This window comes from Chiloscyllium plagiosum, chromosome 7 (assembly GCF_004010195.1).
Source record: "Chiloscyllium plagiosum isolate BGI_BamShark_2017 chromosome 7, ASM401019v2, whole genome shotgun sequence".
Taxonomy (NCBI): domain Eukaryota; kingdom Metazoa; phylum Chordata; class Chondrichthyes; order Orectolobiformes; family Hemiscylliidae; genus Chiloscyllium; species Chiloscyllium plagiosum.
The window spans coordinates 18,318,300-18,331,108 of record NC_057716.1 but is presented as its reverse complement, the minus strand read 5'-3'; the positions used below and the strand labels follow the sequence as shown (position 1 = coordinate 18,331,108).

At 42.8% G+C, this 12,809-nt stretch overlaps 1 protein-coding gene across 5 annotated transcripts in view; it reads left to right on the top strand.

Moving 5' to 3' along the window:
* traf3ip1 (TNF receptor-associated factor 3 interacting protein 1) overlaps nt 1-12,809 on the top strand; it is a 168,280-nt gene that overhangs the window by 78,110 nt on the left and 77,361 nt on the right. For 3 of the 5 annotated variants that reach the window (XM_043693118.1, XM_043693122.1, XM_043693121.1), the window contains 2 exons: nt 3,995-4,081; nt 8,800-8,820. The exons of 1 other annotated variant lie outside the window; for it this stretch is intronic. In XM_043693118.1, the coding sequence (XP_043549053.1) occupies nt 3,995-4,081; nt 8,800-8,820 (108 nt within the window). The remainder of the gene's footprint in view (nt 1-3,994; nt 4,082-8,799; nt 8,821-12,809) is intronic. One more of the 5 variants, XM_043693119.1, reaches the window with a different exon arrangement.

The following is a 12,809-nucleotide window of genomic DNA, read 5'->3' as shown; positions in this document are numbered from 1 at the left end:
GAGGATGGTGCATGAATGAAATGAGCTGCCAGAGGAAGTGGTGGAGGCTGGTATAATTGCAACATTTAAAAGTTATCTGGATAAGTACATGAATAGGAAGGGTTTGAAGGGATATGGGCTGGGTGCTGGCAGTTGGGACGAGATTGGGTTGGGATATCTGGTCGGCATGGATGAGTTGGACCGAAGGGTCTGTTTCCGTGCTGCACATCTCTATGACCTTACCCAAGTTTTCATGCTTAAAGTGCAAATGTAAATAGTGAATGGAAAGAAGCAATTGAGCATCATCTTAGTTGAGGCCAATTCTGCCCTCCACTAATGTCTAGAGTAGCTTAATCATAGTAGGATTCTCTGGCTAGTTTTCTCCTCAGTTCCAATCTGGTGGTGGGGGAGAATGGGGGACAACAGGGTTGGAGGAGGAGGAGGAGGACACTGAAGCCAGTTGTTTCTTCATCTCTGCCATGTCAGCTTGTATCTACCAATTCAGCTTTATGGTCTATGTGTGTCTCAGTTCTTCACTGGGTTTATGCTGGATTTTGATTCACCTTGTAGATTTCGTGAAGTTTTGTTTTGTTCTGAGATCCAGAACACACTGTTACCTGCTTCAAGTGTGACAAATGGAAGCTTGTGTTATATTTGGACTTCCAGAAGGTACCTCGCAAAAGGTTATGTGATATGAGCCCACAGTATTGGAGGTAGTATGTTGGCATGGATAGAGAATTGGCAAATGGGCAGGAAATGGTGAGTGGTTATGACAAATTCTTTTTCAGGGTGGAGACCTGCGACCAGTGGAATTTGACACAGATCAGTGCTGGGACTGCAACTGTTTACAATACACATTAATGCCGTGGAGGAAAGAAGCAAATATACTGTAGCCAGATTCGTAGATGACATAAAAATAGGCTAAAAGGAAGGTTGAGAGGGGTACAAACAGTTGAGAGAAATAGACAGACGTTTCTGCAGCCAGCAGTGAAAAATTAGAATGACGTGTTGCCTCCCTGGTGCCAGGATCAAGAATACCTCCGCGAGGGTGCAGAATGTTCTCAAAGGGGAGAGGGACCAGCAGAGGAGGTCATTGTACACATTGGAACTAATGACATAGAAAGGGAAAAGGAGGAGATTCTGAAGAGAGAATATAGAAGGTTAGGTAGGAATTTAAAAAGGACGTCCTCTAGGGTAGTAATATCTGGATTACTCCTGAGATAGGAGGATATGTGTGGTTGAGGAGCTGATGCAGGGGAGAAGGGTTCACATTTTTAGATCATTGGAATCTGTTCTGGGGTAGAAGTGACCTGTACAAGAAGGACGGATTGCACCTAAATTGGAAGGGGACTAATGTACTGGCAGGGAGATTTGCTATGGCTGCTCGGGAGGATTTAAACCAGGGAGATAGTGAGGAAAGAAATCAATCTGAGACTGGTACAGTGGGGAAAAGGAGTGAGTCAAACAGTCAGCGCAGGCAGAAACAAAGCAGAGAACAAGATAGGACTGATTTATTTCAATGCAAGAGGCTAACAGGGAAGGCAGATGAACTCGGGGCAAGGTTCGTAACATGGGACTGGGATATCATAGCAATTACAGAAACATGGTTCAGGGATGTACAGGACAGACAGCTTAATGTTCCAGGATACAAATGCTATAGGAAGGATAGGGGTGGGGGGACAAGAGAGGAGGGTGAGTGGCATTTTTGATAAGGGATAGCATTACTGCTATACTTAGGTAGGATATTCCTGGGAATACATCCAGGGAAGCTATTTGGGTGGAACTTAGAAATAAGAAAGGGATGATCGATTGTATTATAGACCCCATAATAGTCAGCGGGAAATTGAGAAACAAATTTGTAATGAGATGTCAGTTATCTGTAAGAATAATAAGGTGTTACGGAGGGGAGTTTAACTTTCCAAACATAGACTGGAACTACCATAGTGTTAAGGGTTTAGATGGATAGGAATTTGTTAAATGCAGACAAGAAAATTTTCTGAGTCAGTGTGTGGATGTACTTAATAAAGAACGTGCAAAACTTGACCTACTCTTGGAAAATAAGGCAGGGCAGGTGACTGAGGTGTCATTGGGGGAGCACTTTGGAGCCAGCAACCATGATTCTAATGGTTTTGAAATAGTGATGGAATAGAATAGACTGGGTCCAACAGTCGAAGTTCTAGATTGGAGAAAGGCTAATTTTGATGGTATTAGGCAAGAACTTTCAAATGCTGATTGGGGGCAGATGTTCGCAGGTAAGGGGACAGCTGGAAAATGGGAAGTCTTCAGAAATGAGATAACGAGAGTCCAGAGAAACTATATTCCTGTTAGAGTGAAAGGAAAGGCTAATAGGTGTAGGGATTATTGGATGACTAGAGAAATTGAGTTTTTGGTTAAGAAAAAGAAGGAAGCATATGTCAGGTATAGACAGGACAGATTGAACGAATCCTTAGACTATAAAGACGGTAGGAGTATACTTAAGAGGGAAATCAGGAGGGCAAAAATGGGACATGAGATAGCTTTGACAAATAGGATTAAGGAGAATCCAAAGGAATTTTATAAATGCATTAAGGACAAAAGGGTAACTATGGAGAGAATAGGGCCCCTCAAAGATCAGCAAGGAAGCCTGTGTGTGGAGCCCAGTGGATGGGGTGATACTAAATGAGTCTTTTGCATCAGTGTTTACTGTGGAGAAGGACATGGAAGATATAGAATGTGGGGAAATAAATGGTGACATCTTGAAAAATGTCGATACTACAGAGGGGGAAGTGCTGGATGTCTTGAAACGGTTAAAAGTGGATAAAACCCCAGGACCTGATCAAATGTACCCTAGACCTCTGTGGGAGGCTAGGGAAGAGATTGCTGGGCCCCTTGGTGAGATATTTGTATCATCAATAGTGACCGGTGAGGTGCCGGAAGACCAGAGGTTGGCTAACGTGGTGCCACTGTTTAAGAAAGGTGGTAAGGACAAGCCAGGAAACTATAGACCAGTGAGCCTGACGTCAGTGGTGACAGGTTGTTGGAGAGACTTCTGAGGGACAGGATTTACATGTATTTGGAAAAGCAAGGACTGATTAGGTATAGTCAGCATGGCTTTGTGCGTAGGAAATTATTGATTGAGCTTTTTTGAAGAAGTAACAAAGAGGATTGATGAGGGCAGAGTGATAGACGTGATCTATATGGACTTCAGTAAGGCATTCAACAAAGTTCCTCAAGGGAGACTGGTTGGCAAGGTTAGATCTCACGGAATATAGGCAGACTCCTTGTGTATACTTAATGCTCCACTGATAACCTTTGGTTCTCCTACTTATCAAGTATTATGGGGAAAGCGAAGGAAAGTGGACTTGAGTGTCAGATCAGTCATGATCCTGCTGAATGTCTGAAGGGGCCAAAAAGCCTGCACTTGTTCCTATTTCATATGGTCTTATGGCCTATTTGTGACACTTTGTCAAGTGCATACAGCATCCTCCAGAATTCAACACCTTTCTCAGCTGTGAACTCTGGATTATGCCTTCCACTTTACAAAGGTGATTATACTGCTGTGCAAAGCTTAGTGTTCTCAATCTATATATTTTTGTGCTTGTACGTTGAGCATACTGTATCCTAAGGCACATACTGCATTTTGATCGAGAGGTTAAGAAAGCTTACTGATACCTCGCTTAAGCCTAAGCCATTGAATACATTTTTAGGAGTTTGCTTGCATAACTGAAATGTTTCCATTCCGAGGCAGGAGTGTTTTCCCTGGAAAGCCTGGCTAAAATTGAAAACTTACTACTTGAGGTGTGTGTGCCAACTTTGCATAATTGCAAACTCCATAAAGGAGAAAATAGTTGTTTTAAATCAAGCATTAACCATTTTATTTTAGTTGCATGCCTTGTCATGTACTGTGTTTGCCCAACCTTTGCCGAACAAAATGTTTTGATAATTAGGCAATGACTTTTTTAAGTGTTAAGATCAATCAATGGTTTTTTTCAACAACTTGTAACACTAATTTATTCTTTCTGCCACGACCTGTCAGAGGAAGAAAGAGAATCTAAAACATCAGTTAGTCAGCAAGAGGTGTTAGAGCAAAACCCTGAGAAAGACACCATTATAAACCAGTTAGGTAAGGTTAATTGGATAGATTGACCTCTAACTAGATTATACAAGTAGCAATCAACACCTAGATACTAGTGTATAATTTTGCAATGTCACTACATTATAGATAAAATAAGCAACCTAATGAATGGTAATTTCTTATTTCTACTGTTCTCGATATATTGTTGTCGACTTAAATGAGGCTAAAATACAAAATTTGGTCTCCAAATTATGTTTTGGAAATTTACTCCATGAATGTTTAATTTTCTCACTACTAAAGTTTTGATTTTCATGATGTTAATTCTTTGGATATTTTAGCAGAGGTTGCAACCTGATTAAAATAAACAGTTTGGTATGTATGTCGTCAACGTGTATGAACAGCAAAATAAAAAGCCTGTATTTATAAAAACATTGACATCTCTCCATATGAATTATGGGTTTCTAAATTGTGTATCACAAATTCTGAGACTACAGTGGTCACCATGTTTTGGGCACTCTGGCAGGGCAACCCTGAATTTGATCTCAAGACATGCATGCACAATTCAACGACTGAGCAACACTTGCTGAACAATCCTGAATGTGCCAATGCCTACAATATCCACCAATTAAGATGATCAGCCTGACTTGTAATGTAACTTATTTACACTTGCCAGACACAGCATCCGTTTGCAGGGACCCCATTTTCAACAAAGAGAAGGAATATATTTAAATCTTATATTTATTTTGAAATAACTGGACGGTGGGGGAGATTATAGTTGCCTGTTGCTTTCTACTTACCAACGCCTCTGTCAATTTGAATCAACTTGCCAAACAAACAACGTTTTCTGCTATAGTGTAAATTGTCCAAGACAAAAAGCTTCGGCAACATGTCTGCTCCTCTACCCACATTGTGGCTGTCATGTATTAATCAAATGCTCAAAATGTTGCTACTGCCACAATGTCTTGACTCATTGTATCAAGTATGTTTTAAAATATTTTTTTCTTAGTAACCGTTGTAACCATGATCATGGGGCAAAGAATTGCAGTTCTATTGCTCTGTAAGGATCTTTGGTAAATTTTTGCAGTGCATGTTGTCATAATAGCAGTGTGCACTGAGTGGTGGAAGGAGAGGATCTTGACATGTGGTGCCAGTCAAGAAGGCTGCTTTATCTTGGATGGTGTAAAGCTTCATGAATGTTGTTGGAGCTGAACCCATTCAGGCAAGTGTGAAATATTCTATCACAGTCTTGACTTGTGCCTTGTAAATGGTGGACAGGCTCTGGGGAGTCAGGAGGTGAATTATTTGCTACAGTATTCCTGTCCTTTGACCTGCTCTTGTAGCTATTGTCAAGTCTAGTTGAGTTTCTGGTCAATGGTAACCTTTCCCAGGATATTGATAGTGGGTGATTCAATGATGATAACCCCATTGAATGTCATGGGGAGATGGTTAGATTGTTTGTTTCTTATTGGAGGTGGTTATTGAATAGCTTTTGTGTGGCATGGCTGTTACTTACCATTTGTCAACCGAAGCCTGAATATTGTCCACATTATCTTGCATTTGAATATGGGCAGCTTCAGTATCTGAGGAACTGTGATTGGTGCTGAACATTGTGCATTTATCAGCAAACATCTCCACTCCTGACCTTATAATGGAGGAAACGTACTTGATGAAGCAGCTGAAGGTGGTTGGGCCTCTGTACCTACCCTGAAGAATACTTGCAGCGATGTCCTGGAGCTTAGATGACTGACATCCAACAATCATGACCATCTTTCTATGTACCAGATTTGACTCCAACCAACAGAGAGTTTGTCCCGATTTCCTCTGAATCAAGTTTTGCTAAGGTTCCTTGATGCCACATTTGTTTGAATGCAGCCTCAATGTCAAGGCTGCCACTCTCACCTAACCTCTGAAATTCAGCTTTTTATCAGTGTTTGAATCAAGGCTATAATAAAGTTAGCAGCTAGATGGCGGATCCCAAATTTGGCAACACTGGTTTGGTTATTGTTGAGGCAGATGCTGCTTGATAGCACTATTGATGTCACCATCCGTCACTTTACTGATGATCAAGAGTACACTGATGGGTGATATTGGCTGGGTGAGACTTGTCCTGTTTTGTGTACAGGCTATATCTAGACAATTTTCCACATTGTTGGGTAGCTGCCAATATTGTAATTGTACTGGAATAGTTTGCACAGGGAATATCAAGAGGCAGTTAGATTGTTTGTTTTATTGGGAATGGTTATTGCTGACTCATGGGCCTTATAAACTTTCAGCTTGATCCTGTCTTCTCAGCACCTTGCCATGACAGTGTGCAAACTGGATGATTTATTTAAGAAAAGAGGTTTCACCTTTGCTGTCTATTGTATATTATGGCGATATCTTGGCAGGATAAAATTGAGAGTGTAGCAATTTTTTCAAAGGCAGTGTTCCCAAGTAGCCTGGCATTATTTAAGACAGGCAGCTTAATTGGCTTGGATACTTCTGCAAGATGAAAGACAATTGCATACCAAAGACTTCCTGTTAAGTCATAGAGATGTACAGCACGGAAATAGACCCTTCGGTCCAACTTGCCCATGCCGACCAGATATTCTAACCTAATCTAGTCCCATTTGCCAGAACTTGGCCCATATCCCATAGTTCGTGTTTGGAGCTAGAGATTCAGTAGAATGCCCAAAGATTTATTTTAGATGCTTTCAGGTGTGGTATCGATTATTGTGGCTGGAAGTCAGCAGTTGACCACTGAGTGAAATGGTGACATCTCCTAAGGGTTCGCATGCACCCCCACAATGACTGATGCTATAGCAAATTGGGAACAGACTCTGACACAGAGCCAAAATAGCGACACTTCATAGCTTCATGTGTGATACTTCTTGAGAGTTGGCCTCTTCGGCCATCAACAAATGTACACCATATGAAGACCCCCATCTAAAATGGAGTTGTTTACTGTATGTGCATTGTCTTTTTTAAACAATGAATTGTCTTACATGAGAGTAGAACAAACATTTTTTTGAAGAAGTCTTACACAGAAGATTGCAACCTTTGTTTTCAGTCTCTTGGATACGGCAGAATCGAAGAGCGTGGTGCTGGTCAGGCAGCAGGTGAATCGATGTTTCAGGCATAAACCCTTCATCAGGAATGAGGCTTGTGGGCCAAGGGGTCCAAGGGAGCTGAGAGATAATTGGGAAGAGATGGGACTGGGGGGGGAAGGCAGTTGGGGATGTGACAGGTCGATGAAAGTGATAGGTCGGAGAGGAGGGTAGAGCAGATAGGTGGGAAGGAAGATAGACAGGTAGGATCATTCAAGAGGGTGATGCTGAGTTGGAAGGTTAGGACTGGGATAAGGTGGGGGGGGGAGGGAAATGGGGAAACTGGTGAAATCCACATTGATCCTGTGTGGTTGGAGGGTCCCAAGGTGGAAAATGAGGCGTTTTTCTCCCAGGCATTGGGTGGTTAGGGTTTAGCGATGAAGGAACCCCAGGATCTGCATGTCTTTGGCGGAGTGGGAGGTGGAGTTAGTCTTCAGCCACAGGGTGACGAAGTTGTCACTGCGGGTGTCCCAGAGATGTTCTCTGAAATGATCTGCAAGTTGGCACTGTCTCCTCAATGTAGAGGACACCACATTGGGTGCAATGGATGCAGTAGATGGCGTGTGTGGAAATACAGGTAAATTTCGGTCGGATGTGGAAGGATCTTTGGGGCCTTGGAGGTGACGGGGGAGGTGTGGGCGCAGGCTTTGCACTTCTTGCGATGGCAGGGGAGGGTGAATTGGTCGGGGGTGTTGGACCCGTGGAGGGAATGGTCTTTCTGAAACGCAGATAAAGGTGGGGAGGGAAGTATATCTCTGGTGGTGGGATCTGTTTGTCAGTTGCGGTAATGGCGGAGGATGATGCGTTGTATCTGGAACTTGGAGGAGTGAAAGGTGAGGACCAGGGGTGGGGTTCAAGGGCGGAGGTGCGAGAAGTGGAGGAGATGTGCTGAGGGCATCGTCGACCACATGGGAGGGGAAATTGCGACCTTTGGAGAAGGAGGCCATCTTTGACATTCTATGCTGGAATTGGCCCTCCTGGGAGCAGTTGAGGCGGAGGAATTGGCAATGAGGGAGAGTCTTTTTCACAGGAGGCTTGGCGGGAGGAGGTGTAGTCCAAGTAGCTGTGGGAGTTGGTGGGTTTGTTGTGAATGTCTGTGTTGAGTCAGTCGCAGGAAATGGAGAAGGAGAGGTCCAGGAAGCGGAGGGAGGCATCTGAGATGGTCCAGGTGAACTCTAGGTCAGAGTGGAAGGTGTTGGTGAAGTTGATGAACTGCTCAGTCATTGATATAGCAGAGGAAAAGCTGGGGAACCAGCAGCACCACATTCTTTGACTCTGATCTCCAGCATCTACAGTCCTCACTTTCTTAGCTCTTGGATATGGCAGTGATAGAAGTTGGTAATTTGCATAAAAATAAAGTGCATCACACTTTGATGAGCCATGGTGATCTTCTCCACTTTTGTCAGGAAAATGGAAATCATTTTTGTGGGTTCTTTTACATTTGAGAAAACGGTCAATGTTTTTAATTCTATACAGAATGCTGTCAGATACCCCAAAATCTATAAATCATTCACAATTTGATGTGACATCTTGTCCTTCTGGGTGCTTTTAAAACTCATACATTATTTAAAATATGGATTTTCAATAAATTAGCTGTAATTCTGATTTTGGATTTGAAATTGAAAGTGTAACCGGTGATTCAAACATCTCATTGTAGTGTATAATGTTTTTTATTTGCAGATGAGTCGGATGCCGAAGCGGGTAAGTACTAATGTTTCAGCATTGGCTGCTACTGTCTGCTTTAGAACTGAAAGTAAATGGTGAACTGATAACCAGACGAAGGAGCAGCATTCCAAAAGCTTGATTTCAAATAAATCTGTTGGACTATAACCTGGTGTCATGTGACTTCTGAACTGGTAAATGAGGTCATTGATCCAAATGTCTAATATCTTGCTATTTGAATAGACCAAAGGAAACACAACCTTAATGAAAACAAATTGGCCTTTTAAGTTTCACTGTTTTAAATTTGAAGTCTTATAATTTAAACTCAAGTCACAATGTTAATTTCTTTATTTGAAACTTTAACCAATAATGGAACAGGAGAACATGGAGTAACTCCGGAAGCTTTCCTTAGAGTATAAATAATACAAATGAAAATAGGGTAGCACTATACAGGAGTACTACTGATCTTGTGTTCTGGTTCAGCTTAGGGTGTAAGTTGACAGAGTCTCTGGTCTTTCTTCCAATTCTGATTGGAAGCAGGCTAACTTCAAACTTAATGTAGGAGCAAATTACTGCAGATGCTGGAATCTGTACTGTGGCTCCTCTATACTTTCCAATCAGGACACTGCAAAGGTGGCTTAGATGTCCACATCCACCCTGCCTGTCCTGCTTCGACCTTTGGACGTTAAAGACGTTAATGTCACTACCGAGAAAACTTCCTCCACCCATATACACAACTGGGGAGCTGACTGAAATGCAGCAGGAGGGAAAGGAAGAGAAAAATATGCTGAGAGCATGTCAGTGGCATAAGCCACACTTTTGTAACGAATTCACGGGTGCATTACAGATGTTTGGTTTTCACCATTCATGTGGTTGTTCATGTCTCTGCATAGGGTCCAGATGCTTCATTGCATCATCCAGCATCACTTCTTCTTGGACAATATTAAAAGACTGGGGTGTTCACTAAGTGCCTAATTCATTATGTTAGACCATGGGAGTAATGCGTATGTATGGCATTGAGTCATTCCGCCACATTCGGCCTCTTGTTCAACATTTCCTACTGTTTAGGTGGCTGTGGGCGCAGGAAGTTAGACCTTGTTGAAATCTCTGATAGTCACTGTCAGGGAGGTACAACACACACGCAGTCAATCCCGCAGGACAGCCATTGAGTAGGCATCCAGCATGACTGTGTTGCGAGTAGTGCATGTTCCTCCCTGTGAAAACCCAGTGACTGGTGGTTGCTACAGTCCAGTCCTCCACACTTTGGTACATTCACTGTCCACAGTGAATGTAGTGGTTGCCGTTTACTTCCCCAGTATGCACTTCCCATTTGCTACATAAGGTGACAGCAAGGAGTCTACAGCTGGTGTCCTACAGCTTCAGCCTGAATATGCTAGTCAGTGCCCAAACATTACCATCCCCTTCCTAGATGCCCGAACCTCCACAAAGTTTCGCACATCCTTGAGTCCCAACCCAAGCCAGCCACATGCATGTACAAGTGTCATATCTCTCTCTTCTGTCTCTCCATCCACCACCCTCCCATATTTACTGGCTCTACTCTTTTTTTTTCTCCTCTTTTTTTTCTCTCCTGTCTATCCTCCTCCCTCACCTACCCCTTCCACTGGATTATTGTGCCTCATCTCCTCAAGCGACTTGACCGGCCTCAGTGGAGACAAAGGACTGACTGTTACCCACTCACTGGGATGTAGAGGCACTGACCCCGATGTGTGAAACTGCATTGACAGTATGACTGACTGTGGTCAGAGTCCAGGACTGGTATTGGAGCCTGCTTGACTAATCATATCGGACCCCCGACTGACGGCTGCTACTATGAACTTCACAAGGGCTTTGGGACATGGCTTGCTGTTTGATACATATGCAGTGTGTTCGCCCTATAGGCTGCTGTCACATGGTTCACCTATGATGCTGACTGCACCAACTGGTTCTGGACTGCAAAAACATGCAGGCATACCAATAGATGTCAGATGAATGCTCATTAAGACAGCAAGTGAGCAGCTTGGTCCAAGTCTGGGCTGGATGCCTGACCCTGTATGGTAACTGCAGCTGATGCAGCCTGGTAGACAAGTCTGTGTTACCAGGAGAAAATTGGTTATGGGCACCATGCAAGTTGTTTGGAGGAAGTGATGTGCTGAATCTACTTGTTACCTGCTCTGGTTTCCTTGTTGGATTTTCCCAATGGTTCGTTTGGCTCAGTTTGGCTCAAAATTAAACATGGATGCAAAGGCACTGGAGAAGATGAATTAAAAAGAGAACTTGGGCAGTATGATTTAATTAACTAGCGTATGCTGGTTTGGTATAGCTTTTTCAAGTAATTTTTATTCGAACATATCAAGTTACCTTACAGGTGGAGAGTTGAACATTTGTTAGAAAGGTTTTGTTTGTGACAAATCCATTTTTAGCTGTATTAATAAAACTGGACCTGCTTAGCAATTATTAAATGCATCTTGGAGTACTTTTAATGCAAGGGAAAAAGTAAGCAATTATTTTCTATTTATTGTACTGGTTGATGGAAACTATTATGTCATGAAACTATTATGCAAATTGGTTTGAACAGAAATTTGAAGTGTAACTTCACTTGTGAAAACTCATTCAATTTCAAGCATAAGTTGCACCTTGATTTCTAATACAGAAATTCCATCTCCAGAAGTAATTCATTGTATATGAAGCATTAGACATATTTCTTGTAGATGTGATGAGAGACTATTGAAATACAATTAGTTTCTTTACATTTCTGAAAGTGAATTGATAGAAAACATTCGTGCTTTTGACATTCTGCCCAGCAATGAAATTTCTTTAAGGGTTATCAATGAATTATCTCTTCTGTCTTCTCTCTCTCATTTAACTCATGAGAAAAAGTAATTTTCTTGAATAGTGTTTACCGTGCAACTAATTTTAAAATTTGATGAACAGTGACATTGCTACTATGCCACCTCCTCCACCCACATCACCACCATAGTGGGATTCATGCATCACTGATTCTGTCTTTACCTATGATTTTCTGATCATAGCTATGATCGAGGACACCAACATCAGATCTGACACCAAGATTGTGGATAAACAGCTGTAGTGGTTCCCACCCTCCGACATGGCTGTGAGAGGTGGACTGTCTACAGCAGACACCTCAAGACGCTGGACCAATGTTGCCTGCACAAGATCCTGCGAATCCGCTAGAAAGAAAGACATGCCAACATCAACGTCCTTGACCAGGCCAACATCCCCAACATCGAGGCACTGAGCACTCTCAATTGGCTACAATGGGCTGGACACAACATCCACATGATTGACATGAGACCCCTCTAAAGCAGGTGTTCTACTCCCAGCTCCCTGGTGAGCCCCAGGTGGACAGAGGAAGTGATACCTTCAAGGCCTCACTAGCGAAGTGCAGCATTCCCACCGACACCTGGGTATTACTGGCTCAAAATCATCCAAAGTGGAGGAAGAGCATCCAGGAAGGCATTGAGAACCTCGAGACTTGCTATCAGGAAAATGGGGAAGCCAGATAAAAACAGCAAAAGGACTGTACTGCCACACCAACATCTGATCCACCTCTTCCCATGCCTACCACCTGCCCCAAATGAAACAGAGCCTGGAGAAGCTGAATAAGTCTGTATATCCACCTATGGTCTCACACTGAGAGTGAAGAATCATCTTCATCTGCGAGGGGCTGCACATGATGAGCCTGTAATGCATTCTGTTCCCTTTCCTCCCCCAGAGCATGCACAAACACCTTCAACAAGTTCCCACCTGCCTTAGCTCAAACTACATATTTCTTCACCTTCTTTCTATTTTCTCCTCTTGGCTTCCTCAAGCTCATGTTTGCCAGACCAAGACCTACTGCTTTTTTGCACTTAACTGATGACTACTCGACCTCCATTCTTGCTAACATTTGAAATGGTTCCCTCTCCTCAAGTACTTTGCTGCTTGCTTTCAAATGCCATCATCTCTATTCCTCAAAAGAAAACCTTCAATCTCTGGCCTTGCAAAGCATCCACCCATTTGTAAATTTT